Genomic DNA, 25,555 nt, shown 5'->3' with positions numbered 1-25,555 from the left:
AACATGAGATATTTACACAAAAATCTCTTGCACAAGTTTTTTTTTCATTCTCACTTTTAATGAAATATTTCCGAACAGACTGTGACCCTGCTGCTGGAAAAAAAAGCAAAAAAACATGACAATTTTTTTTCTCACTGTCTAGTTAAATCAGATCAAACGTTTATTATTTTAGCTTAGTTAGAATTACCAAAATTATTTCTATTTGCTAAATGCCAGAAAACTTAGCATTTAACCCAAATCATGAAGTTTGAAAGATAGTTACCTCTGACCCTGAATAGATGTATGTAAACTTTTGGATTCGAGGAAAGCTACAAAACCATCTCTTGCTAACAAAATGTTATTACTAAGTTTTCTTTGTGTTTGCCTAATACAGATTTCAACTGTTTTGCTCTTTTTCCACACTTTGATATTTCTGATTCAAAATATCTAAATATCAAAGACTATTTGAGAAAATACAACATTTACTCTTCTATTGAGTCTTTTTGCATCAAAGTGATGGAATTGCTGAGCATGAAAAGCTTCCTCAATGTAATCCCATTTCATCTCAGGTTTGTGTCGTCTTGTGCTTTGGATCATTGCAATACTCAGACTTGTTGGTCTGAAAACCTCTAACCAGCCCCATCACAGTATCTCTACCACATGTGACTGTTGGTACAATGTGTGTTTTTATGAAATGTGTTATTTTTACGATAAATCTAATGTGGTGCACACCGTCCAAAATGTTCCAGATTTGTTTCATCATTTGCGGAGGAGTTAGAAATCATAGATATTGTTTTTTTGGGAGGAGGTGAAAAATGGAGTGCGTTTTTGATCAGTCATTTTCTCCAGTAGATGCATTTTTTTTTTTTTTTTTTGCAACATTCTTATAGTTGAATCACAAACACAGATCCTTAACTGTTGCACAAGAAGTCTGCAGCGCTTTAGCTGTTTTAAGTAACAGATGTTGGAACATTTGATTCTTCTGCATGCCCCGGATCCATCTGACTAATAAACTGACTAAACATTCTGGCCTGGTTTGTTTAGGTTTTTAATCGCTTGGAGTTTACTCTCTTTCAAAAGAAACCAAACCACAGGGAAAAAAAAGTTGCAAGATAACAAACTCTTCAGCTGATTCGAACCAAAGCAAACACCAACTCCAGGCGTGAAAACCCTTAGAGCCTCCCATTTATTCACTATCATTTCTTTTTTATATTAAAACTGGTGTTAAATTAAAATAAATCTCAACAGTCACATGGATAAAGGCATTAAAAATATTTCAGTAAGTGAGGAAGTGCTGCTAGATTGAATTAAAAAATAGTTGAAAATGAAAAATAGTGTCTCTTTTTTTATGAGTTGAGAGAGTAAACCTTGTAGATGCACTGTGTTCACGTTGTGCACTGACTTGTGTGTACAGCACACAGACATGGAAATTATACAAAGTAATTATAGCAAAAATATTAAGTGACATGTTTATCACTGCTAACTGTATTATTAGCCGTTAGCTTCTCCGTTTGTGTGACGTTAGCCTGATAGTTTGTTGGCTTAGAGAACCATGTGACCTTGGTGAGCACATTAGCTGCTCTGGCTCTGTGTTTTTCCTCCACTCTCCTGTAACCTCTGCTACTTTCTTTTTTATCCTTAATCCTCCTTCTCTTTTCCTTTTAATCTTTTCTTCCTCTGCCATTTGTCTGTCTCCATTTCCCGTTCTCCCCTCATCTCGTCCCTGACGTCAATGGGAAATTGGATGGTTTTTGATTACTACTTGGCTGTCAGGCTTACTGCTATTAATTGAATTGAATCCCTGTCCATCTCCTATATTTCTCTGCCCTCTTTCTGTTTCCTCCTTTTCTATTCATCTTGTCTGGTTTTTTGGGAGGTTTTTTTTTTGTTTTGTGTTTTTTTCCCTTTTTGACTTTCATGCTCCCCCCTTTGTGTGCTTTTACTCATATCGGCCCTGCTTCCATTTCTTCCTCTCCCCATGTGCACTCCCTCTTGTTCTCCTTTCCTGCCTGTTTCCTTTTCTATTTATTTCTGTATTTCCTCTCTCTCTCTCTTTCACGCCATGCAACCACTTCTTTTTCCTTCTTGTCCTTCTTGTCTCTTTTATTCTCTACTTTCTTAATTTTTGGCTACACGCACACGCACACACACACACACACACACACACACACACACCTCTTTATTATCCTCTGCGCTCTTGCTCCTTGAGCACAGTGATACTGTTGTCATGGTGACGCCCATCATTTTCTGGCATGAATGGAGGATACTTTATTGATGAGATGGCATGGCAGAGGGAGAGAAAAGAAGAGTGATGGAGAGAAAGACAAAGACGCGCAGAAAGAAAGAAATCACTGGCAGGGAAAATCAGAATGATATGGAAATGATCATCCCCGCTGCTTATGATACAAAACATTTCCAGCCTGTCATTTTCCTATTGCTGATTAGCTAAAGAGGATGCCACGAGACAAAAAAACAAGCCGAATGGTCTCGGCATATTCAGTCCCCACGAAAGAAAATCCCTCAAAACCCAGCAATTCATAATTTTTTAGCGTATGTGAAGTCATCGTGGAGATTCCTGTTATCCGGCAGCAACGTCCTGCCCTCAGCAGCGCTCCCCGTTTAATCATTCTGCAGCATAAATATGTCAGCATATTAAAATGTGTTTTTCAAAATGACTGCTGGTGTTTCCCCAAGGTTGGATGGACATCCTTATTAGCTTGTCGTGGTCTGATGTTTCCTCGGTGCAGCCAGGCGTCACTGTCTAAAGCAGAAGCTCATTAGATATGTCTGATGTAGACATTATATGGAGAGTCTTTGCACAGTATGTTAGGCAATACCTTCCTATCCAACACTGTTTTAAACCATTATACGATGAAATTAGACATTTTGCAAAGACATTAATGCTCTAAGTCAACTAGAAATATAGTTACTTATATTTCAGCTCTGCCAAGTAAACATTAAGTTGCCATGAAGCAGCTGTATTTGTTGCACTGGAAAAATGATATTTTTGAGTGGCAAACTCAATGTGGCGATGAGAATGAATGTTATCTTTAGCTAACTTGTGTCTGACATCTGACCTACAGTTCATCTGCTGTCTGAGACAATCCAAGGCGTGACGGCGACAGCCACCGGAGTCCAGTACCAGCAGTCCTGGCTCTGCATCCTGTAAGCATCTGTTCCTCCGTCTGGGTATTTTCATGCATGATGCCAGAGCTTCTTTGTTGTTTGTTTTCAAACATTAGCATGAAAGAAATATTTTAATTTTGACACAATTTGATGAAAAAAAAAAAAGATAAACAAGACCATATTTCTTAAGCTTTTGCTTTTTATTGCACCTGAAATTACATACATCTAGAGCTGCAGTATGTACATTTGATATATTTCTGAAAACCTTCACTATTTGGGGCCGTATAACAAAAGTCAGATAATCTATCAAATAATCAAGCTCCTCCTCTTCCTCCCTGACCGACTATTGTCGTCTGAAGAAACACACCGCTCCCGACCAAAAACAACCAATCAGAGCCAGTAGGAGGGTCTTAGCGCTGTCAATCAAGCTTGTGTTTGCGCAGCAGCTGTGCTAATGGTGGAGAAACAAATTACAGTTACCAGAAAACTCTATCTGCCACCATCAGTGGTCATGCTAACTAGCTTGCGCATTCATGGCAGGTTGAGGTTCACTGACAGCACAAAGCCCCTCCCCTTTGCTCTGATTGGTTGTTTCTGACTGGCGGCAGTGCATTTCTGCAGTAGGACAATAGGGAGAAAACTGGAGTTTGGGTTTTTTTTCACACATTATTTGTCTCATATGTAAAAAACATATATATTTTTAATAAAAATATTCTGCATCTATAACAGATTTTTTTGTATTTCTGACTAAATAACCACTGCATAAAGAGAGAAGAACTGAACAAAAGCATCGAAGCTACTGGACCTATCAAACATACTGAAACATTACAGTAATAACTATTTTAGGGGAGAAATGATTCAAATCTGAAATATGTGTTTGTGTTTAGCTCCTGAGTCGTTGAGCAAGAACCTTTCAAGAATTCAGACTTATGTCTCCATCAGCTTTTCTGACCTCCCCACTGAAAGTTCTGCCCATTCTTCAGCACAGTCCTGTAGCTCTTGTGTAAAGCACATGCTTGCATAACTAATAGTTGACTTCTTAACAAACTGTCCCGTCTAAGCGGATCTTCGCAGGTTCTTCAGAGTGGTGGCGTTCAGCTTGGCTGCTCCTCTTGATTAACTCTCTGGGTTTTTCAGGTGGATTGGAATGTTCTGGTGAACTAAACCGTGCTCAATAAGAACTAACTTAAAGCTTGTTATGTTGCTTTGCATAACCTGGTAGTTGGATTCTATCTGCTAATTAGGCGACTTCTTTAGGGAATCCATTGCACTGGATTTTATTTATTTACCTCGTGTGTGTCACCTCTTTTACTTATTTTTTTTTATCCTTTTTAAAGACCGGAAAGTATCTATGAAATGATAATGTACCCTCTAAAGAGTTTCATGCTTGGTAGGACAGCATCAGTCATTTGTACAAGTATCTCAAAACAGCACATTGATATTCAACTCACAGAGCTTTCTCTCTCCCTGTGTAATTATAAGAGCAAAGGAGGAAGTTAGCCGATGCTGATAGTGTTAAAGTCCACCGCAGGAGAGGGTCAACACGGAGGAGAATCAGCATAGCATCAGATTTTAATGTCTGCCGCTAACTGTCATGTTTCTATTTTTTTTTTCAAGCAGGAACACAAATGATTTGCTGAATTCAGGAAGATCTTTTCAACCCACATCTAATAATTCATGTATCTTGTTAACTGGAAAAGCAAAAAGAAAAGCTGTGATTTTTTGAGTTTTTTTTAATCCTACATTTTTGTTCAGTGTTATGTATTCAATATTCAGGATTTTGCTCAGATATTCTGTGATTTGTTGATTTGTCTTTACTGATGGATTTCTTTAATGTTGATGTTGCTTTGGCATTTTAGTAATCATCACTCAGACATCCTTAGCATACTGGTACCAGTGGAAATCCCCTTTTAAAAAAAAGCTTCTTCATGGATAAATGAATCAATTGAGAAATCCCAAAGAAACTGTCTTAACCCTATAAGACTAAAGTTTCAAATGTCTGCCTGGATAGTTTTGCTTATTTTACTTGTGCACAGTTCTTTAAATGTCCTGTGAGTAAATATATATGTGCCCATTTATCCATAACAACTGAAACTTTCAGTATCTAGCAAGTTATTTTTGCAATTAACCGTCTATTAAAAGAATGCTCCTCAGATTAATTTCACTCCCTGCCACCGCGGGGGTGAAATTACTGTAATAACCTAATATTCTCCAGAAAGCACAATGTCTCCCCTTTCAGAAACCAGTGGAATTTCTCAGATAGCACAAAGTGCGGCGGAACTACGGCACTGCAAATTTGGCTGGATCGTCGCCGCTACGTTCGGTCTGGAAGGGTTAAGGTGGAACAGCACAGGCTCCACCTTAAGAAACTTTGATTCTCTTATAAATGTATAAAAATGTACTGAATGGGATTACATAAGAACATTTCTAAGTCCTGTTTGAAACAAAAAGCTCTCTTGCTTCCCCCGTGGCCCCGCATTATCCGTGTCCTCTAAAACCGACAGTGATGACTTTCTCTCTTTCTTTCTTTTTTATGAAAGTCAATAACGTCAGGGGAATAATGTCCATCAATGTGTCACAACTTGTTTTTTTGTGTGGTTATATGTGTGTGTTCATATGTTCTGCTGCTGCCCTCTGCACCTGTTTAATTTCCCCTCTGGGATAGATCAAGTTTTATTGAATTAAGCTGAATAACTTTGTTTCTGGTTCTCCATTTTCTCAGTCTCTCAGTGTGTTTGAACCAGTAACTCTCCCTGACATTTCATTGTTACAGGATGACATAAAAATGTCTACTTGTCCAAACGGCATCCTGCTTGCTACGTAGTTTAAAAAATGTGTTTCCTGCCATTAACTCTAATAAAGTATAACAGGAATTCGCAATATTCATTTTGAACAGGTCGAAAATTTCTTTCAAGCATGCTGTTGTTGAGCCCTTATGAAAGAAGTGATAATTGGATCTAACACAGCATAAACATTGCAGACCTTTCTCCAATATCTCCTTTATCTTAAAACTTCTAGAAAATGGTGTCAGAAAAGCTCATTTCTTTTATGGAAAAACTTGTGAAATTCAGTCTGTTTTTTATAAACTTTATTCCACATAAACTGATTTATTCAAAGTTTCTAATAATTTCATGTTGGCTGACTCTGGAGCATCCTCTGTAATGTTTGTCCTGAATTTTGCATCTGCCTTACACATTATTGATCACAGTATTCTGATTAACTATAGGCTCCAAGATGTAGTCAGACTTGTGTGGAGTACCACAGGGCCCAGTGTTTAGAACTTTTCTTTTGTACATTTTCCCCTTTGCCAAACAAGAAGGAAATCTGTCTGATGTGAGTTAACCTCTCTATGCTGATGATATTCAGCTCTTCTGTTCTTTTAAGCTAACATAATATTTCAAGCGTTATTTTTTGGTATTTTGGCGTCTTCTGCCAAACCAAACCCCAGGAAAATATTTCTCTTCTGCAATCCTACTGGAGTACTAGTAAACTTTTTTTCTTCTGAGAAATATTTCTAACTGTGGTGTTTAAAAGCTGAATTAGAGACGATTCTTCATGCGTCTATTTAATCTCCTCTTGATTATCGGAACCTTTTTACATGCTTGCCCTCTCCAGTCCCCACCAACACATTTTAGAATTCGTTTTAAAGTTTCAGTCCTTAGTCACGGAGCCCCATGTGGTCGAGCCCCAGCCTTTATCTCTGACTATCTGGAGCCTTACAGCTTTTCTGGCCGTCTGATATCGTCCCGTCTTGGGCTGTTAATGATTCCTCAAAACACATTTTAAGACCAGAGGGGAGAAATCTTTTAGAGCGGTGGCCCCCAGATGGTGGAATCCGCTGCCTTCATCATTCTGTTGATTCTTTTAGAAAGAAGCTGAAGAAAATTCTTCCTGACAGGCTGGTAACCACTTCTGTGCTGTACTTTGTTAAATATTTGCTGTTTTATCTTTTATTATTCTACCTTTTGTGTTTATAATGTTGGTTTTTATTGTGGTTTCTGATCTGAGAAAAGTGACAGATGAATATTTGTTTTTACTTCCTTCCAGTTGTGAAGTCACGTGTGAGCGAACACAAGTCTAGCCAGAAAATTTGAATGCTGTCTAACTGTTGCTCCACAGAAAGAGGTTAATCTATGGAAATGAAGGGCACCGCTGGTGGACTGAGGCACTGACATTTGTAAAAAAAACAAAAAAAAAACCCTCCTCCTTCTTCCACTCTCTGCAGCTGCAACGTCAAACATCTCCAGAGGCGTCATGTGTGTATCTCTCGTCTGGAAAGGCCGCAAAACTGGGGGGAGAACTGCTGCGAGGTCCGCTATGTCATCCTGATACTCGCCCCGTCCAAAATGGTAACACCTGCGGCAAGATTTACATTTTATCATTCATGATTCCAAATTGTATTTATTTATTTATTTATATATTTCTTTTACCTGTTACTTATATTTAATGATTGTAATTTGTGTGTAAGATTTCCCAATTTTGTAACGCCAGCCATTTTGAACGTTGAATTTTTTCATTAATCATTAAAAATGCCAACATCAGGTTTTCCATATTTACTTGCAAGTGACTTGCAAAAGTATTCATGCCCCTTAAGTTCATTGGGATTTTCTGTCATAGATCAACACAAATTCAAGCAATAATAGTGAAGCGAAAGCAAAATGCTTTTCTACAAAAACAAAGCAAAAAAAAAAAAAATTGTTACATGTAAATTAGGTATTCATCTGTCTTTATTTGGACAAGCCTAACAAACACAGCATCACCAATTACTTCTCAAAAATACTTCATTAGTAAAAAGATCCAACCTACATGTGAATGCATCGCAAAGAGGAAAGTCAGTCTGCACAACCCCAGAGTCCAACCAACAAGATGGTTCAGGAGAACATTCAAAAATATATAATACACAGCTCTCACTTTGTATCTTTGTTTATTCTTAATGTGGGAAAGAGGAATGCACTTTAAGTGAGTGCTGTTATCAATATTTGCTAATTTGTCTCACTATAACTCCAACTGTTTATGTGAAATCCTCCTTTGTTTGTTAGAAAACGCTGGAGAACAAGCAGCATCATGGAGACCAAGGAACAGGCCGGGAGGTTCTGAGAGGAAGCTTTGGAGAAGTTAAAAGCAGAGATAGGATATAAAACGATATCTGTCTTTCAAAAACTTACATTCTACAACAAAACCTGTTGTGACATGGCCATCTACCTCTGGACAAATGTGGATGGTAGAAAGAAAGCCATTAGTGAAAGAAAATCTAAGACCCATTTGCAGCTTATTACAAGTCACAGTTTATTTTTGATAATATGCTTAAAGTTTTCATCTAAATATTTATTGGGGGTTTAGATAAAGATTGTTTTGTTACATTTTTGTATTTTTTTTTTTTATTGCCGAATCTCCTTTTGTTCCATCAAAACGAGAAGTATTTCTGGCAGCCATAAAACAGCTCAACCTTTCTGTTCCTTTCTGCTCCATCTCGAGCTTTTAGCACAAATACATACCTGGATAAATGCATTCACAGTTACACATCACTCCCCTGTCGTCAGAAGGCTGAGTGTTGCCCCATTCCAGCAAGAAAGCCACCTCCCAATATCTGCCTTTTATTGCTAGAAAAACCAAAAATTTTTGTCTCATTCTGTCCTCGAGTACTTCATTTGCCCAAACCGACAAGAACACACCAGTTTCACCAGTATGGTCATGCATGGTGGAGAGGGGGGAGGGGCTAGCCTGCAATCAGAGATGCCTCAGCTAACTATAATATATTTTCAGCTTGTTTGAGTATCTGGTCTCTATTTCATTTTCCCACACCAGCCCTTATTTATTTTTGTTCCTTTTTGTAGTTCCTGCAGGATTCTCCTCGCCGGTCTTAGAGGCAGCAATCAAAGCCACTAATGGCATACTGAGAGACATTATTCTGAGCCCCAAGTAAACACAAAGACCTATTATGCCTCAATTATGCTTTATGGTGACTTCCTCTGCAAGAGAACATCTTTGAAGGGGCACGATGATAATAATGAGAATTTCTCTGCCCGGCGAATGTACAGTATGTTAATCTATAGCCGTCTTGGTGGAGCATTTTCCATCACTAGTCAGTCAACAACCCTCAAAGAAGTTGTTTTTCTTTTTCTTTGCTTAATTGCCCACGGTAAATATATTTAGCATGCAAGAACTTTTAGATTTTTTTAAATTATTATTATTTCATTACTTGGTTTCATGTATGGTTTCACAACAGTGTGAATATCCTCTAAAAATGTCAACATTTTGAGGCGTTACCGCCGCAGCCTTCAACATATTTTCTAGGGTTTTATGTGCTATAAAATCTAATGATTTTATAGGGACCATCATAATAGTGACGCTCAAGGAAAAAGATGCAGGGTTTTCATTTCCCCTCATTTTCATTCATCTTCATGTGTTAATATTTAAAAAATTTGCCTAAATTTGATCATAGTTTGGCTTAATAGCTTAAAGGTGATTTGTAAGCATTTGATTCAGGAAGGCAGCTTCAGTTACAATTTAGTCCGAATCAGTTTTGATGGGATAAAAATAAATGGCAGACGGTCACATGTCTGTGAAACATTGGTAAATACATAGAGAAGCTTATCAAAATATTTTGTTCCAGCCTCTTTTAAGCTTCGTCTTAAGCCATTTACCACACGACTGCTGAACATCCCCACAACAATATGGTGACAGTTTTTCTGGACCTTTTCCACTGTTGCTTTTCGATAAGGCTGTTCTGTTTTTCTTCACAGTGGGAGATTCGGTGCCGAGGATTCACTCTCGCAGTCAGAGCTGTGACAGAGGGTTTTCAGGGTTACTTTTCTCTAGAGAGCACAAAAGGCAGAACAAGCTGCGACAAAATATGTTTTAGAAATCCATGTTCTGTGAGAATGTCTCCTCGATGACTGGTTTTTGTGCTCATCAAAATCACTCAACTGCAACATACAGGTCAGATTGCATAGAAACAACACTTACGCACACAAACACATTTTCTCTTTACACATGGTCTAAAAGTAACAGACGGTAACTCAAGTCTGACTTAAGCAGATTTCAGACTTGGAAAAACGTTTTGGACTCAAATCTTATTTTTATTCAAATTCAGAAATACTTTATTGATCCCAAAGGGAAATTAAATGTCATCTCTAATTTTGACTTTGAGTTGCTTCTATTTTCTCCTCAGTCCCTGAAGGCTAGTTTTTTTTTCTTATTCAACACTTCCTTTAGTTCACTGGTGACACAAAGCTTGATATTAAGGAATCCTTTCACTGTTCTGGTGGGGACGGTGTTGTCCACACAGAAGTTTATGTACTCGGTCACACACCCAGTCATGGCACTAATGTCCTCTTCACGTGGCTGGCAAAGAGCAATCCAATCTTTTGCCTAGAGAGGACATCAAGTTGGGGTGTACGCCACAGGCCGACGCTGACATGATACAGTCATCCTCCTGTGAAAGGGCAGATTAGATTTGTATAATTGTTCTATATGACTTATGAACAATCTGTCCCTGTTAGCTGTAGTTTCATAATAATGACCACACACTCCTCTTGAGCTGAACTTTACATAAAAATGACTACAGAACAAAACCACACACATGCAGTGCAGCAGGAGTTGCCTCTTTTCCTCCAAAATCTCTTTTCATAGGATCTTCCAATTTCCCCACACTACCGGCCCAAGTCTGCAGCTCAGGGTTTTCAAAGAGAGTTATGCCTGTAAAAGCGAGTTACTTCCTCGTTCATGATTTCTTTAAGAGAATGCATCTAAAACAGTTTGTGTTGGTGATGCTGGGTTTCAAAACAAGAGCGTCTGAAAATACTTTGAGGGATTATTAAGGAAGCAAAAAACATGAAGCCAAAAAAAACATCTGAAAGCGCACGCACACACCCACAAGCGCGCACACACATGTACAAAAACCTTCAGAAAGATTTTGCAGACTTTGAAGTCTCAGTTTATTCTCCTGCTGTTCAGTAAAAAGTGCACAAATGTGGATGTCAGTAATGTTTCATTTGAGCTAACCTTTACCTCACTTCAAAATTCAACATGTAGATTTAAATTTTGAAACAGGTTCTGGAATCAGTGCTTTAACACAGAGTTCTCTATCAAAACATGAGATTTTCACCGTAAGCAACTACAAAATTAGCACAGGGATTACCTCAAAAGGCCATAAGATGAAGAGGTTCAGTGGATGTCAAATGGCCCAAAAGTTCAAACTTAATGGTACCGTTTAATGAAACTGTTTGCCCCATACAGGTTCCTTCTGTTTTTGATTTTTTTTTTTTTCACATTCAGATAAAAGATGCAGTATATAACATAAATGTTGATTTTCTTTATTGCGGGCAGCAAAACCTGCCATCAAACATTTGTATTGATGGAACTGCAGAATTATTTTATATAAACGTACCATATTGTACGTTTTGAAACAAGGGTAGTTTGTTCATGGTCACGCCACAGCATTTCAAGTTGGGTTTTTATCTTTGCTCTGCTGCATAGTCCAACCAAGGTTGAACTTAAGGTCACCCAGGTGACTACTACTGCTCACTACTGTTCCATATTTTAACTTTTATTGGATATTTGATCTCAGAGGAAGTGCCAAAACATTCAAAAGGACTTTTAACCCTTTCCCGTCACTTTGTTTCTCACCTGATCTTTAATTGCCTTGGCATAAATTAAGCAAGACGCGACGGCTGAAGGCTCTCATTAAGACGGTCCGTTCTACTCGTTGCATCCAAACGAATCAAAAATAATCTTAAGAAAGGCATCCCTAATGCCACGGCAAAAAATAACGTCTCAGAACTCCAATATCAAACAGAAGTCGACATCTGGCAAATGCTGTCTGTCCACCTTGACTCATCTGAGCATGAGGCATCACTGATGCAGAGTCCTCCGTTCATCATTGGTATCCTGTCAGTGTGGAACATGGCACACACATCAAGCTGTGATGGAGTCAGGTCACTGCACAAATGTGGGCACAAATGGTCTCTGGTTTCCTGTTGATGCCTCTCAAGTCCTCCCTCATTCTCACATGACCCATTATCCTGCAGAAGGGATAAAGGAAAAGCTGGAGCTGCGCAGCGAGCTCAGGTTGTTGCTCCCTTTTTTGGTTTCCCTCAGTCGCTGCACTCAGTTACGTTTGGCTAAACTTGCTAACTAATTGGAGGCGATTCCAATCCAAAAACATCGGAGTTTATTTCGAATGGTATTTGAGTAATGCTTAAAATGTTATTGCGTCTGCACAGAAGTCGGCCATTACTGACACAGAAAATGGAGGCCACCAGTCTTCCATCTGTGTGAAATATGTACCTATAGCAACATAGCTAAAGGCATCGGTGGCTTTTATAATGGAAATATATTTTCTTATTTAGTTTTTAAAGAATCAAATGAAATAGATTTCTTTTATTTTTAATATCAGTTTTAATCAGTTTACTCATAAATTAACGAGATGACCGGTCAACTAAGTACCTAATAAATCATGTTATTTTTCTATTTAAATAAATATTTTTAATGGTTTATGATAAAAAGTAGTATCTTATGGAACGCGGTGATGTAATAAAATCATTTGGTGTTTTATGTATCAGTGAAATTGTTTAAATAGAGATCAAAGATAAATTGTACGACAAAAATAATGTGCCAGACTAACAAAAGATATTAACTTTGAGATTAAAGTTGTAATAGAGAATAAAGTCTTGATGATGCAGGAATAAACTCAAAATTCTACCAGAATAAAGAAGCAACACTAAGAGAATGAAGTAGTAATTTTATAACTTCTGCACTAAAAAGTTGACTTAAAAAAGGGGAAATGTTGAGCCTTTCGTTATATTTTGGTATTTATAAATACGGTATACTTAATATTTTAACACATCAGCACCAAATTGTCATCAGTTGTAGGACTTTGATACAATTGTACAAGCTACAGAGTATTTTGAAGAAAGAATCACAGACTAGACTGGTCATAACTCTATCAAAGTTTTGCTCTCATTAAAACATTTTTTTCTATTAATTCCATGACTTTCTAGCAATATTGTGTCTTTTGTTGTGCTAATATTATGACATAATTAAAAAAAAATCTTAGTCTGGCTCTGTCGCAAAAAAAATCCCCTTTTTTCTAATAATAATTGAAGCAAACTTTAAAACAGTTGGATAGCCTGTGTGATCCAATCAGTGTTTGTCATTTTTCTGTCTCTCGTAGAAAAGCACCAAGACGGCGATGGAGCTGGGCAGGACGTTTGGCACCCTTTTCTCTGACATCTCCTTCAGGCAGAAGCTGCTGGAGACAAAGACGCAGGAGGAGTTTAAGGAGGCTTTGGTGTTCCAGAGGCACCAGCTCACAGCGGCCAACCAGCAGCCCATCGCTCTGGGGAAGAAGGAGACGGTCCCCCGCAATCACAAACCTCTCAAGGTGCTCTGCAAAAAGTCCCCTTTCAAAAACAAGAAAAAAAAAAGTACAAAAATAGGGTATCATTTTTTTTTAAATAAGAAAAATTATCTGCACACAGAAAAAGAAAATTTATCTTGTCAAGATTTTCCAAAACAAGAAAAAATATCAAACCAAGATGAATCTACAATACCTTAAAATTTGTGTATTTTTACTTAAAACAAGCCAATTTTACTTGTACAAGTAAGATATATTATCTTATTTTAAGAAACATATTCTGAAGTAAAGAAAATGTTACTTGACATTGAATTGAAACATCTAAAACTAGTTTACTTTTATTGTTATGAAGGATTAAAATATCTATTTTGTCATTGCATATTTTACTCAAGGTTCTTATGCTAAGGCAAAAATCAATAAATTGATCCTGTCAATACTGGAACAAGAGATGTTATCGGCCTTTTGGAATGAAGACATGAGTTCAATTACTTTTCACTTCTTTATTATGTTTAAGTTTCACATAAACGCAACAAAACATGACTACTGGTCAGGATTTAAAGGCTGGATGGGCATCTGATTCTGAAACAATCCCGTGGAAAGACAGAACAGTGAAAACTCAAACTCATCTGCCGCACTCATAAGATGCCATAAGAGTCAAGCAAACCAAATTGTCCAATGCAAAAAAAATCTTGGGATTAGACGTCAACAGTATTAATATAGGAGCTTATTCCGCAATGAACTTCTTCCAATCAGCCATAGCCTTTCATATGTGGAAGTCTTGTCTCATTTATTCATGGCGTTCTCCAGACATCTGTCAGCAGCACAGGAAGGAGTGGCCACACACACGTGCTCAAAGGTGTAGTAGCACAATATGATGTACATCACACTACCAGTCCTCCTTTCAGTAGATCAGGACAGGCCTGGTTCCAATGGCCGGTAGGCAGTTAGTTTTACGATCACCACAGAGCTGAAAAGTGGTCTTGTTTGACTGAAGTTGTTGGGTCATCTGCTAATTGGAGCACATACAGAAAAACAATCACAAAACAAACCATGTTTTAGGGACTGTAATCAATGTAATGATGAAAAAGTATCATAAATTTCTTACCTCAAGAATGTGAAGCACAGCGTCACTCGCCACTCCCAAAGTTTCTTGTAGATGGTGCAATTTGTGATGGAGACGTGTCTGGCAAAGGCTTCGCCATGGCAATGGCTTGGATTACTTGGAAAAACAAGTCTTACTTTAGTTCATTTGCTCAAATACAATAATACAGGAATTCAAGATGCCAAGACAAAGTCATTTTAATTACTTAAAAATGACTTAATTATTTAATAGTGTGTTAACACTGGTTTTAGCACAGAATCTATAAAGGAGACACTACTTTAGAGTCATGGCTTTAAACACAATTCACAATGAAGCCTACAATCACCTTTATATGTCAACGGAGGCCTCGTTATTTTTTGTAAACGCCATAGAACTGAGTATCCTTTTTGTTATGGCCAATATTAAATACCCTTATCTGATGGCAAACAGACCCAGATAAAAACTCAAACTAAATTAAGCTTTAGTAGAGTTTATTACAATTAGTTTCTGATTAGTTTCCAATTTGGGAAGCTTTTAAAAGGCAATTCCACGTAATTTTTTACTACGTCACATGTGTTTAATCTGCTTTATTTGAATAATTAAAAAAACAATACCTACACTGTTCAAACCTGGACTAGATTATTACGCTAATAGTAAAATCATTCAAACCCTGTTTATTTCTGAAACTTTTTTCTGATTTGTAAAATAAAGTGCCATGTTAATGATTATTCTTCAAACTGGAACTACTTAAATTCACAAATCAAAAATAGTGTTTGAAATATCCTGCAAACAGTGTGGAATAATCTAATCAAAGCTTTAAATCTAATTGCATTTAAGTTTTTAAATGACAGCAAATTAAACATCCTCAAGCCTAATATTAGTGAAATATTAGGCAGAATTGCCCTTTAGTCATTTCCCAAATCTGAAGCTACAAATGAGAAGCCAAAAAAAACAGAAGCTACCAAAAACTTGTCAATATTATTTTTAAGCAATAGCTGTTGAGGTTAATGACTGTTCAGAGCTCATATTCACAAGAGCAGCTCTTTAACCCGCAGGTAGAAATTGGCATACCATTACATGCTTACTAGCTTCAGAAGTAGCTTATCTTACAAAGACAGACAACTGCAAATTGTCTGTCTCAGCACCTTATACACAAAAAATGTCATCCATCCTCATCCATGTCCAACCAAGATTAGAAAATTTGCCAAAAGTCAATCTTATAAAAAGTGCAGTAGATAATGGCTAGGCTGATGCAACTGAATTAACGTTAATCAGTGGAGTTAAACGATCTCTGGAGTTGCCGTTAGTGATGTGCGGATTGATAGTGAAATATCGATTCTTCCGATACCAGAACTTAATGCTTTAAAATCGGTTTTCAAAATTGGGGGAAAAGGGGATTTTGGGTAGCATTCACACATTTTGTAGAGGCATCGTAACAGTATGAATTATTTCAAGCAAAATGAACATCTATATTTAGTTTGCTTCTTTGCTTTAAGTTTATTATTTTTCACCTTCGTCTTCAACAACTTAAATCCCTAACCCATGTTTAGCTAAAGTGGGCTGCTCAGTGGCGCAGTTGGTAGCACTGTTGCCTTGCAGCAAGAAGGTCCTGGGTTCGATTCCCGGCCCGGGGTCTTTCTGCATGGAGTTTGCATGTTCTCCCTGTGCATGCGTGGGTTCTCTCCGGGTACTCCGGCTTCCTCCCACAGTCCAAAAACATGACTGTTAGGTTAATTGGTCTATCTAAATTCTCCCTAGGTGTGAGTGTGTGTGTGTGTGTATGGTTGTTTGTCCTGTATGTCTTTGTGTTGCCCTGCGACAGACTGGCGACCTGTCCAGGGTGTACCCCGCCTCCCGCCCGGAATGTAGCTGGAGATAGGCACCAGCAACCCTCCCGACCCCATTAGGGACAAAGGGTGAACAGAAAATGGATGGATGGATGGATGGATGTTTAGCTAAAGTGTTTAGACACCACAAACTATTTAGCATTTTGTCACACAACAACCACAGTCTTCATTGTATTTTGTTGGGATTTTATATGATACATCATCTCAAAGTGATGGAAGCCGCTGATTTTGTATTAATGACAATTAATAGTGCGTTCAGTCCACCTGAACGCACTATTAATAATGACATTCTGAAAAGTGTGGCCTGGATTTGTATTTATTTTTCAAAGTTAATACTTTATAGAAACAACGTTCATTGCTTTATGCATCTATATTTCTTTTTCAAACTATGGATGCAGAGTGTCTGGAAACAGAAGGGTTTAGATGAGATACTTGGGTTTCTGATGTATCTTCATTCTCATTTTGCAATATCCTGTTTTATTTTGGTTCTGTCTACTCTATGTCCTTCTTATGTCTTGTTTTCATCTGTTTATTTCTTTTTGCCCATCTGACTTTGTATTTGAGTTATTATTGTGTTCAGTAGTGTTCTGTTTGTGTATTTGTCTCTAGCCTTTGGTCTGTGGGTACATACTTTTCAAGTTTGTGTTCACTTCTTTACCCGTATTTTTGTGTCCTCTGTCTGTTTTGGGTCGTCCTTAGAGCCAACAACATTGTCACAGCGTTTTGTGGGGATTGGTGTTGGTGTTTTTCATCAGACATACCTTTTTTGCTTTTACACTGCAAAAGCACAAAATATATTTTTTAAAATGTTGTCTGGTTTCTAGTACAAATATCTTACATCACTTGAAATTAGACCAAACTAACTTGTAAATAACTTTTTAGCAAGTTATGAGTTTCAAAAAATTCCTTAATATTAGTATAAAGTACTACAGTAGTTCCATTGGCAAATTATTTCACTTATAACAAGACATTTTTCCAGTGTTATAAGTGAAATAATTTGCCAATGGAACCAGTACCTTTTACTAATATTAAGGAATTATTGACTTGAAACAAGCTCATATATCTTCCTGAAAGGTTCATTTTAAGTTAATGCACTTAAATTTACACAAAAGACATCTGCACTAGAAACAAGATAAAAAATACTTGGTAAAATTTCATGATTTTGCTCAGGTCAAAAAGTTTAAGTTCATCTGATCAGAGCACATTCTTCCATGTTTGCTGTTTCCCCCACCATTTGTGCTTAACTGTGTACGGTGTATTTTATATCTTTCTCCTCACTATGACTTGACACTTTTACAAAAAGGCCAGATTTGTGGAGTTCATGAGTAATTCTCGTCCTGTCAGCGGATGCTCCCGCTTGTGCTGTGGATCTCTGCAGTTCCTTCAGCCTTACCACCTGCCTCCTGGCTGCTTCCCTGATTAATGTTTTCCTTGCCCTACTTGTCAGTTTCAGATAGACTGCCACGCCTTAGTAGGTTTGCCACACACTTTCCATTTTCAGATGATGGATAGAGCAGTGCTCATTGAGGTCCCAAACCTTTCTTTAACTTCAGAAGTCACCTAATTAATAAGTAGAGGTGACTTCTGAAGGTGTTTTCACACCTGATAGTCTGGTAGACTCGGTTTGATTGGGACCAAAGTTGCAACATTTGTTACATTTTCAGCTGCTGTGGTTTGCTTTCACACCGCACTGAGTCAAACAAACCAAAGCTGTTCATCCTCTCGCTTTCTGCACCATAACCACCAAAGGAAACAACAGGGAAATCTCTGAAGACACTGAGCACAACTTCCATCTTCAGAAAAGGATTTCTCTCAAGTCATTTCTTCCGCTAGCCCTAGACCCGCATGTTTGTATTGCGCTACAGTCCACTTCCTGCTTTTGGAGTGTTTACCGTTCACAAAGGCATTCGAACCGTGCCAGAGTTCACTTTAATCAAGCCGAGACCTAGATATTTAGGCGGACCAAAGTTCCTCAAATGAACGTTTTAGACAGAGTTGGATTACAGTGGACTGAACAGATGAGTGGAGCCAGTGTTCACTGCCTGCAACACTGTGAACGCTACAAGCCACTGCAGCTCGAACTTTTCCTAAAGCGGCGCCTCATTCTTTCATACCACCTGTCACCCTGTCCTGCTCACTCAACTGGCTTTACTCATTCGTCTTTTCTCTCCTCCTAATCAATCAGCATCAACTTCTGTCAGGCCTCCTCAGTGGGTAAATGACCTTACATCTCAGTCCTGTCAGAAGCCACTCCACCCCTTAGCTACACAAACGCCCATGCACATACACACAAACACATGCACACCAGAGGGGCTTTATTCAATTCCACGGACCAACATCACCTCCTAATGTTACCTTGACAAGCCGTGGCTCCTAGACATTTCCCTCGTTTTTTTGTTTTTTTTGTCCTTGTTTCTTGTAGTCGCTCAGTATTTTGCCAGGTATTTATCCCAGGTCTAAAAGGGCTCAGTGCCACTCAGAGAAAAAGATTGGCACTAAGATTTTTTAAATAAATAAATAGAGGTAGAAAAAAGTGGGGGGTTGGGGGAGGGGGAAATTTGAGCCATGGCAGTAGTTGGAGCAGGTACAATCAACAGCAAAGCGATAGTTAAAAAATAAGTCAGCAGAAAACTGCCTTCTCATTCCTTCACATCAGACCACCCACAGCATACCCCTAACTCATACTTAAAAAAAAAAAAAAAGCCAAATTGTTGATGCTTTTCCTTTCCATTGCCTCACACTTTTGACCGTTTGGAGCGAATGGTAAACAGGTGGACAGTAATTCCCTCTCTGAGACTTTATGTTTATCACACATGAGCCAAAAGCCGGTGATCATCCCCCGCCCCCGCCCCATACGGAGACACACACTCACACGTGTAAGTATGCGTGGCCTTATAAAACCAGCAAACACAAAGGGGAGCAAAATGCTGATGCTGTTTGTTTTTATGTTCTTCACGTCGAGCTAAATTGCTTCGTTCTGCAAAATGCCATCAAAACTTTTTACGATGACAAATGAGGCAGGAATGATTATCCTGCTCCCATAATTCCTCTCCTCCTTTCACTTAACTGTGTAAAGTCATGCTTAACAGGGAAATTAAACACTGGCTAATTGGATAATTTGCTTAATAAGCTCAATCAGGACTTCACATTTGCTCTGTGGCTAGTGCAACCTAAAAGCTCATATTTTCAAGGAGCGCTCTCCCGTCGAATCACGTGGCTGTCGTCGAGCTAATTCCCTTTTCTGACCGCGCTAAAAATTCACCAAGTCCTCCATTCTGGACTGCCGCCGTCATCGCTCTGTCATCCTTTATTGTTCTGGGGACAGAGATCTCTCTGGTGAACGCGCGCCTTAATGTGACCATACCGCTTCACTCACCTTGTTTTGGATTACAGAACTTTTCAGGGCTACCTCATTATGGCAGATGACTCAGATTGTGGGGCTTAAATCATCCCTGAGAGAGCCTCGTTTGGAGTTACCAGTGTCTTTTCTGAGTCATCAAATAGGTAGTTTGAATCAAAATCTGTCACGGTCCACAATTAGGGCAAAGAATGCTAAAAACATCCAGAATTAGATTCAGCCTTTGTGTTCTTACAATTGTTTTATGGGGGGCAGTGTTATGTAAAAGCTACTGTTTTGAGCTTTACATAATCTTATAATTTCATTCTCTCATCACAAACAAACCTGGAGTGTTGCCATGATTCTTTCGTGCATGTTTGAGTAATTCTTTAATCTCCCATGACAACCATTAAGCTGGGCAAAACATTTGGATGGACCTAGCTGCCCCTTCGAGGACAAAGCTCCTACCCAGAGCTGTAATTTCCAAGCTTCCCAGCTTCTGCCTCACAGAGCAGCTCCTCCACTCAGCTCCTTCAGACTAGCCAGCAGCAATTGGCAACAGCTGGTGGGACTGCACATCTGCTGAGCTCGCTGCTACATCTCAGTAAAACACTGGTAAAAATGTTAATGGGTTAATACACCGTGTTCCAAATTATTATGCAAGTGATATTTTCTCAGATTTTCTTAAATGGTCAATGCAAATGATGGTCAGTATAATTTTCAAGTCATGAACTATTACAGTATAAATCAAATTTTACTGAACAAAGCTCCCTTTTCGTCAGCAGAGATCCTTTCTCTTTCCCATATTGATTGAAAGCTGTGGCCTGCTCACCAGACAAACTAATCAGCCAGCTCTCTGAAATTAGTTATAGTGATTCAAAGAGCCCTGACACACAATACCATCTATAAATTTAATAGCACAACAAAAAATTTAATCTTTACGACATTTAAATCCAATTTACATAATAATTTGGAACATGGTGTAAACAAGCCATGTTCTGATGACTTCCTAAAGGCGGAGATTCAGAAAGTGCAGGAGTTTCTTAAAGAGACAGAGGCCTGGGGCGTGCCGTGGTGGCATAGGGGTTAGCGTGACCCATGTTTGGAGGCCTTGAGTCCTCGATGCGGCCGTCACAGGTTTGACTCCCGGACTCGACGACATTTGCCGCATGTCTTCCCCGCTCTCCTTCCCCCTTTCCTGTCAGCCTACTTTCATATAAGGGACACTAGAGCCCACAAAAAAAACCCTGGAGGGTTAAAAAAAAAAAGAGACAGAGGCCCAATTTCAAGGCGTTAAATCACAAAGTCAAATTTCTTTCAAGTGATACAGCACAGACCAAAGGTTTGGACACACCTTCTCATTGAATTCAATGAGAAGGTGTGTCCAAACCTTTGGTCTGTGCTGTATTTGACATATATAGCATTTTTATAACAATTAAAGGTTGTACTTGATTGTACTTTAAAATGGTATCCATTTTATAAATACATAATTCTGCCCATGTAAGACACAAAGAAGCTGACTAAAACATTTTAGTCAGTTGAAATAAATATGTGAATTTCTTTTCCCCCTCACCCCCTAAAACTTGTAAAAACCTCATAACTGAAGCATTTCCAGCAGTGTTCTTTGATGCATTGTTTGGCGAGTACAAAAACAGGAAGGGGTTCTTATCTGACCTCTTATACTGACTTCTCTGACAAATTTTCTCTGTTGGAGACAACTGAGAGGCGAAGAAAGTGGAAGAAATCATTTTTCAAATACATGTCAGGTGGATGTATTTAGGTAGCATTAACACAACAAAAATACTAAAACCTACCAAGTGTTTTAGTCTAGTTTCTGATACCAATACACTACTACACTTCAAATAAGACACGACTAAAACACTAACATATAAGCCACTTTTCATCAAGATGAAGGAGCTTGCATTAACTTGGGAAAGATGTTATAAGGGACATAAAGGGTTGTTTCATTCATGTTTCACATGTAAACTGGTCATCTTTACATCCTACCAGTTGTTTTCATCATTCTTGTTGGGCCTTTCTCACTGTGACCATCTCCCAACACAACACAATATGTCTTGACAACACAAGTGTCCCACAATCCAATGTCTTCAAAAGTGCTGGCAGTATACTAATAGTGGCAAATCACAAACAGTTGTGTCTGTGAAGTTTCCTCGCAGCATCACATGGGAGAGTCACGTTCTATTGATTTTCAAAGACATTGGGCTGAAAACCTGTGGATTGGAAGACAATGGGCTTCTGCTGCGTTACCTTTTGACTGTGAGGTGTGAACGCAGGATAGGCTGAAAACAACAATCTCTAAAATACTCCAGGATCATATTCACAAACAAAGGTAGTACAGTGTGGTGCCTGAAAGACTTAATGAGATGTAGTGAGTCAGAAAGTCAAATATTTTGTAGCTTCCACAACTTTTGAAACACACAGCAGCCATATTGGTTACAGGTGTCATAAACTAACCTGTAGTTTATGACATATGTTATAAACTACATATTTATGACGCCTTCTTAGAATTTGTGATTTTTCCAATGAATGCGCTATTAAACCACATCATTCAACAAAACATTTAGGGAAAAAGAACTGTATTTTTTATCGCCTTTTCTATCTTTTGAAGCACAAACCCCTCAAAACAAGCAGCAAACATAAAGACCTAGTCCAACTATATACATTTTCATCTGCAAGTTTGATATTAATTTGTGTATCTGATATACTAAAGTAGTACCTTTCAGTTTCATGCACATCTAGGTCATATCAACGACATAACTTGATTTAAAAAAAAAATCACTATTTAAACTTGGCAGACACTCTCCATATGCTGATAAAGATTCACTCACCTCAGCATGCTGAATGCCTGGAGCAGCAATAGGTGATGGCAACTTTATGAAAATTCAGTTATTTATTATTTGACCTCTTAAGGGCCGACATAAGTTATGTTTCCATTACAAATCTGCACATAACTTTATCAGTGTTACATTAATGTTAAAAAAAACACAGTTTTGATTAAATAAACAATTAAAGTTACACATTAATAAGTTATTAAAAAATATGATGTCATGATCCTCGTGCTACTTGCTTTCGTCTTCTTGTGGTTTTCACCGGTGGCAAGATCGGGGTGTTGCTCTTGTGACTTGTGTGAGGTCAAAAATGTATTTTCATTTTAGTTTTGAAAACTAAACCAATTTCAATATGGCAAAAAAAAAAAACAGCTCATCCTAGCGCCAAAACTTTTTATTGAAAAACAATATTATTTTTTTTAACATGAGTGTTAAGCAAATTTATTTTGGAAATGTCAAATGTTGCAGCTTTAGATGATTTAAGGGGCATCAGCTGTAGATGATCTGAACTTTCCCAAAGTTCAAATCATGAAGTTTGGGGGAAAAAATAAATGAACAAGACAGCAATCTAACACAGCCCTTCTTGAGGCAATAAAACAATGTGAATTTGACTCCCATCATTCCAAAACGCATACATTGCTTAGAAAAAGAGGGGATACAAAGTGGCACGCACTTTTAAACGACATGATGAAATGTTCAACAAAACGCACTTAATTTCATGGTTGTTTTTAATGTTGCCAACATACTTAGAGAAGGCAAGCTGAATACACACATGTAGTCCACCACACACAGTCAAACCCATGTGAACAAATGGGCATGTTTACCTCACTGCCTTGTTAAAGCTTATCCTGGTTAACGACATCTAGATACCCTCCATTTAGCAAAAACAAAAGTTGAGTGGATGTCCAAAAACAGCAGAACTTTTTAGTTTTCTTCCAAGTTTCCCTCTTTGCTTTTTTCCCACCATGTAGACTTAATTAATAAGAGTTTTCTTCGAGCTAATGTTATGACATGTCAAATACCTAAAGGCTCTAATCTGAGGTGCTGTTAATTGGTCATTTCTGAGGCTTGTAACTCTAATGAACTGCTCCTCTGCAGTAGAAGAAACTTTGTCTCCTGGGGCGCTCCTCATGAGACACATTTTATCACAGTGTTTGATTTTTTTTTTTAATAACTGCCCTTTGAAAACATTTTAAAGTTCTTGTAATTTTAGCTGACACTAAATGTCTTAAAGATATCTTGAGATTTCAAATAACTTAGTTAAGAAATGCCTTTAAATGAATTACGACGATGGTGGAACAAAGTCGTTTGTAGATCTATGAGCAACATCATCACTAAACCAAATAGTACATGCTTAAAGGAAGCTAACATTGGAGCATAATTAGATTTTTAGATCACCTCAGTGTATATTATTGCAATTTTACTTGATACATTTTAACTACAACCTTTTACATCACAGTTATTCCCCATAAGTGTGAAGTAGAAGGAAAATACTTCATGTTTTCAAGAATTTGAAACCAATTGTATGAAACCCACCTTTCTTTTGCAGCCTCTATTGACTACTTATTGGTTCGTTTCTTGTTTTAAATATCTAAAATCCTGCCAAACTGGTGACTTGATCTTTCCTCTTTTATCTGCAATTTCATCTGGAGCTGCTGAACTCATTTCCTCCTTTCACTCCACCCTGTTCTTTGGACATGAAAATCCTCCCAAATAGTCTCGCATACTGCACATATTCTGTCTGTGGACCATAGAAATTTCATAGGCAAGTCTACAGATTGCCTACATTCCTAGTGACATATTCCTTCATTTCCCACAATCTGAACGAATGCTAGCTAGTTTGATGAGCTAGTTGGATGGCTAGCTCAGTTTGTTTCTCCACCATACAACTGTCAGTGCTGCACATAGAGGCAGTCATGCTAGTCGTTCTTGCGACTGGTTGCGCCGACTCCCAACATGATCATCTTGATGTTGCACAAACACAACAGTTCAATGTGAACACTGTTTCCTGTCTAGCAGTTTACCGTGTGAATCTGTGTGTCACTAAGGATGAGTGTGCAGTTGTAAAAATGTAACTTTGTCCGGATGTGTCCGACAGACATCTGCATTGAGTCCGACTCAAACACTCGTCATACGTACATGTGGGCCTACAAGGAATGAAGTACACCTGAGTATGTTGGGGGACAACATGAAACTGCTACTCGACAGGTTGCTGCTAGCTAACCAACCAACCGTGCTAGCTAACCATACCACCAACCATTCATAGCTGAGACGTGAGAGGTAGAGCGACTAAAACCTTTCTTCTGCCTACAACTCCCAGAATGCCGTGGTTTTCTGGGTCAGAGTTCAGTGAAATTACCAACATTCTATCAGACATATTTTTGTTGGTAAGAAGTCGTTAGCAATTGCTATTGTTATTGTCCAACTAGCCAAATGGCTAGTAGAAAGTATTTGCAGTAGTGACATAGTCTTTGTATACGTGTGATAGATTTCACAGTGTTCCTTGAGACGTTCTAAGCTCAGGACATTATTTTCTAACGTAGTCCATCAATAACAGTGTATTCCTGTCTGTATGCTGATAGTGTAGCACATAATTGGATGTCTGTATTCCTGTATGCTACATTCCTCAGTCTTTGTGCTGCTCTTTGTTCTCTAATGTTCTCTATCAACCCTCTGAGGTCTTCACAGAATGGCCACACCCTAACCCTATACACACCCTCACACTTGATGTACTAATTAGGTAACTTCCAAAGACGATTGTTTGCGCTGGAATTTATTTGGGGGGTATCAGTATAAAGTGGGCTTAACAGAAATGCTGAAATTTTAATCTGCTGGAAAGCTTGTATTTATTTATTTTACTTCCTCTTAGCAATGATGAATGACCGTGCTGACCTACAACATCGATTCTAATAAAACACAAACATGTTTGTAGTTATAGCATAATAAAACGTGAAAAACTCCAACGGGCATGATGTTTGC

General features: G+C 38.2%; 1 protein-coding gene across 5 annotated transcripts in view; it reads left to right on the top strand.

Annotated features, from left to right (window-relative positions):
- Positions 1-25,555, top strand: part of slc4a11 (solute carrier family 4 member 11) — a 148,883-nt gene that overhangs the window by 92,848 nt on the left and 30,480 nt on the right. For all 5 annotated transcript variants that reach the window (XM_028001596.1, XM_028001600.1, XM_028001598.1 and 2 more), the window contains 3 exons: positions 3,063-3,144; positions 7,331-7,454; positions 13,280-13,489. In XM_028001596.1, coding sequence (XP_027857397.1) covers positions 3,063-3,144; positions 7,331-7,454; positions 13,280-13,489 — 416 coding nt within the window. The remainder of the gene's footprint in view (positions 1-3,062; positions 3,145-7,330; positions 7,455-13,279; positions 13,490-25,555) is intronic.

This window comes from Xiphophorus couchianus, chromosome 19, assembly GCF_001444195.1.
Source record: "Xiphophorus couchianus chromosome 19, X_couchianus-1.0, whole genome shotgun sequence".
Classification (NCBI taxonomy): Eukaryota; Metazoa; Chordata; class Actinopteri; order Cyprinodontiformes; family Poeciliidae; genus Xiphophorus; species Xiphophorus couchianus.
The sequence above is the reverse complement of the archived record's forward strand: the minus strand, read 5'-3'. Positions and strand labels throughout refer to the sequence as shown.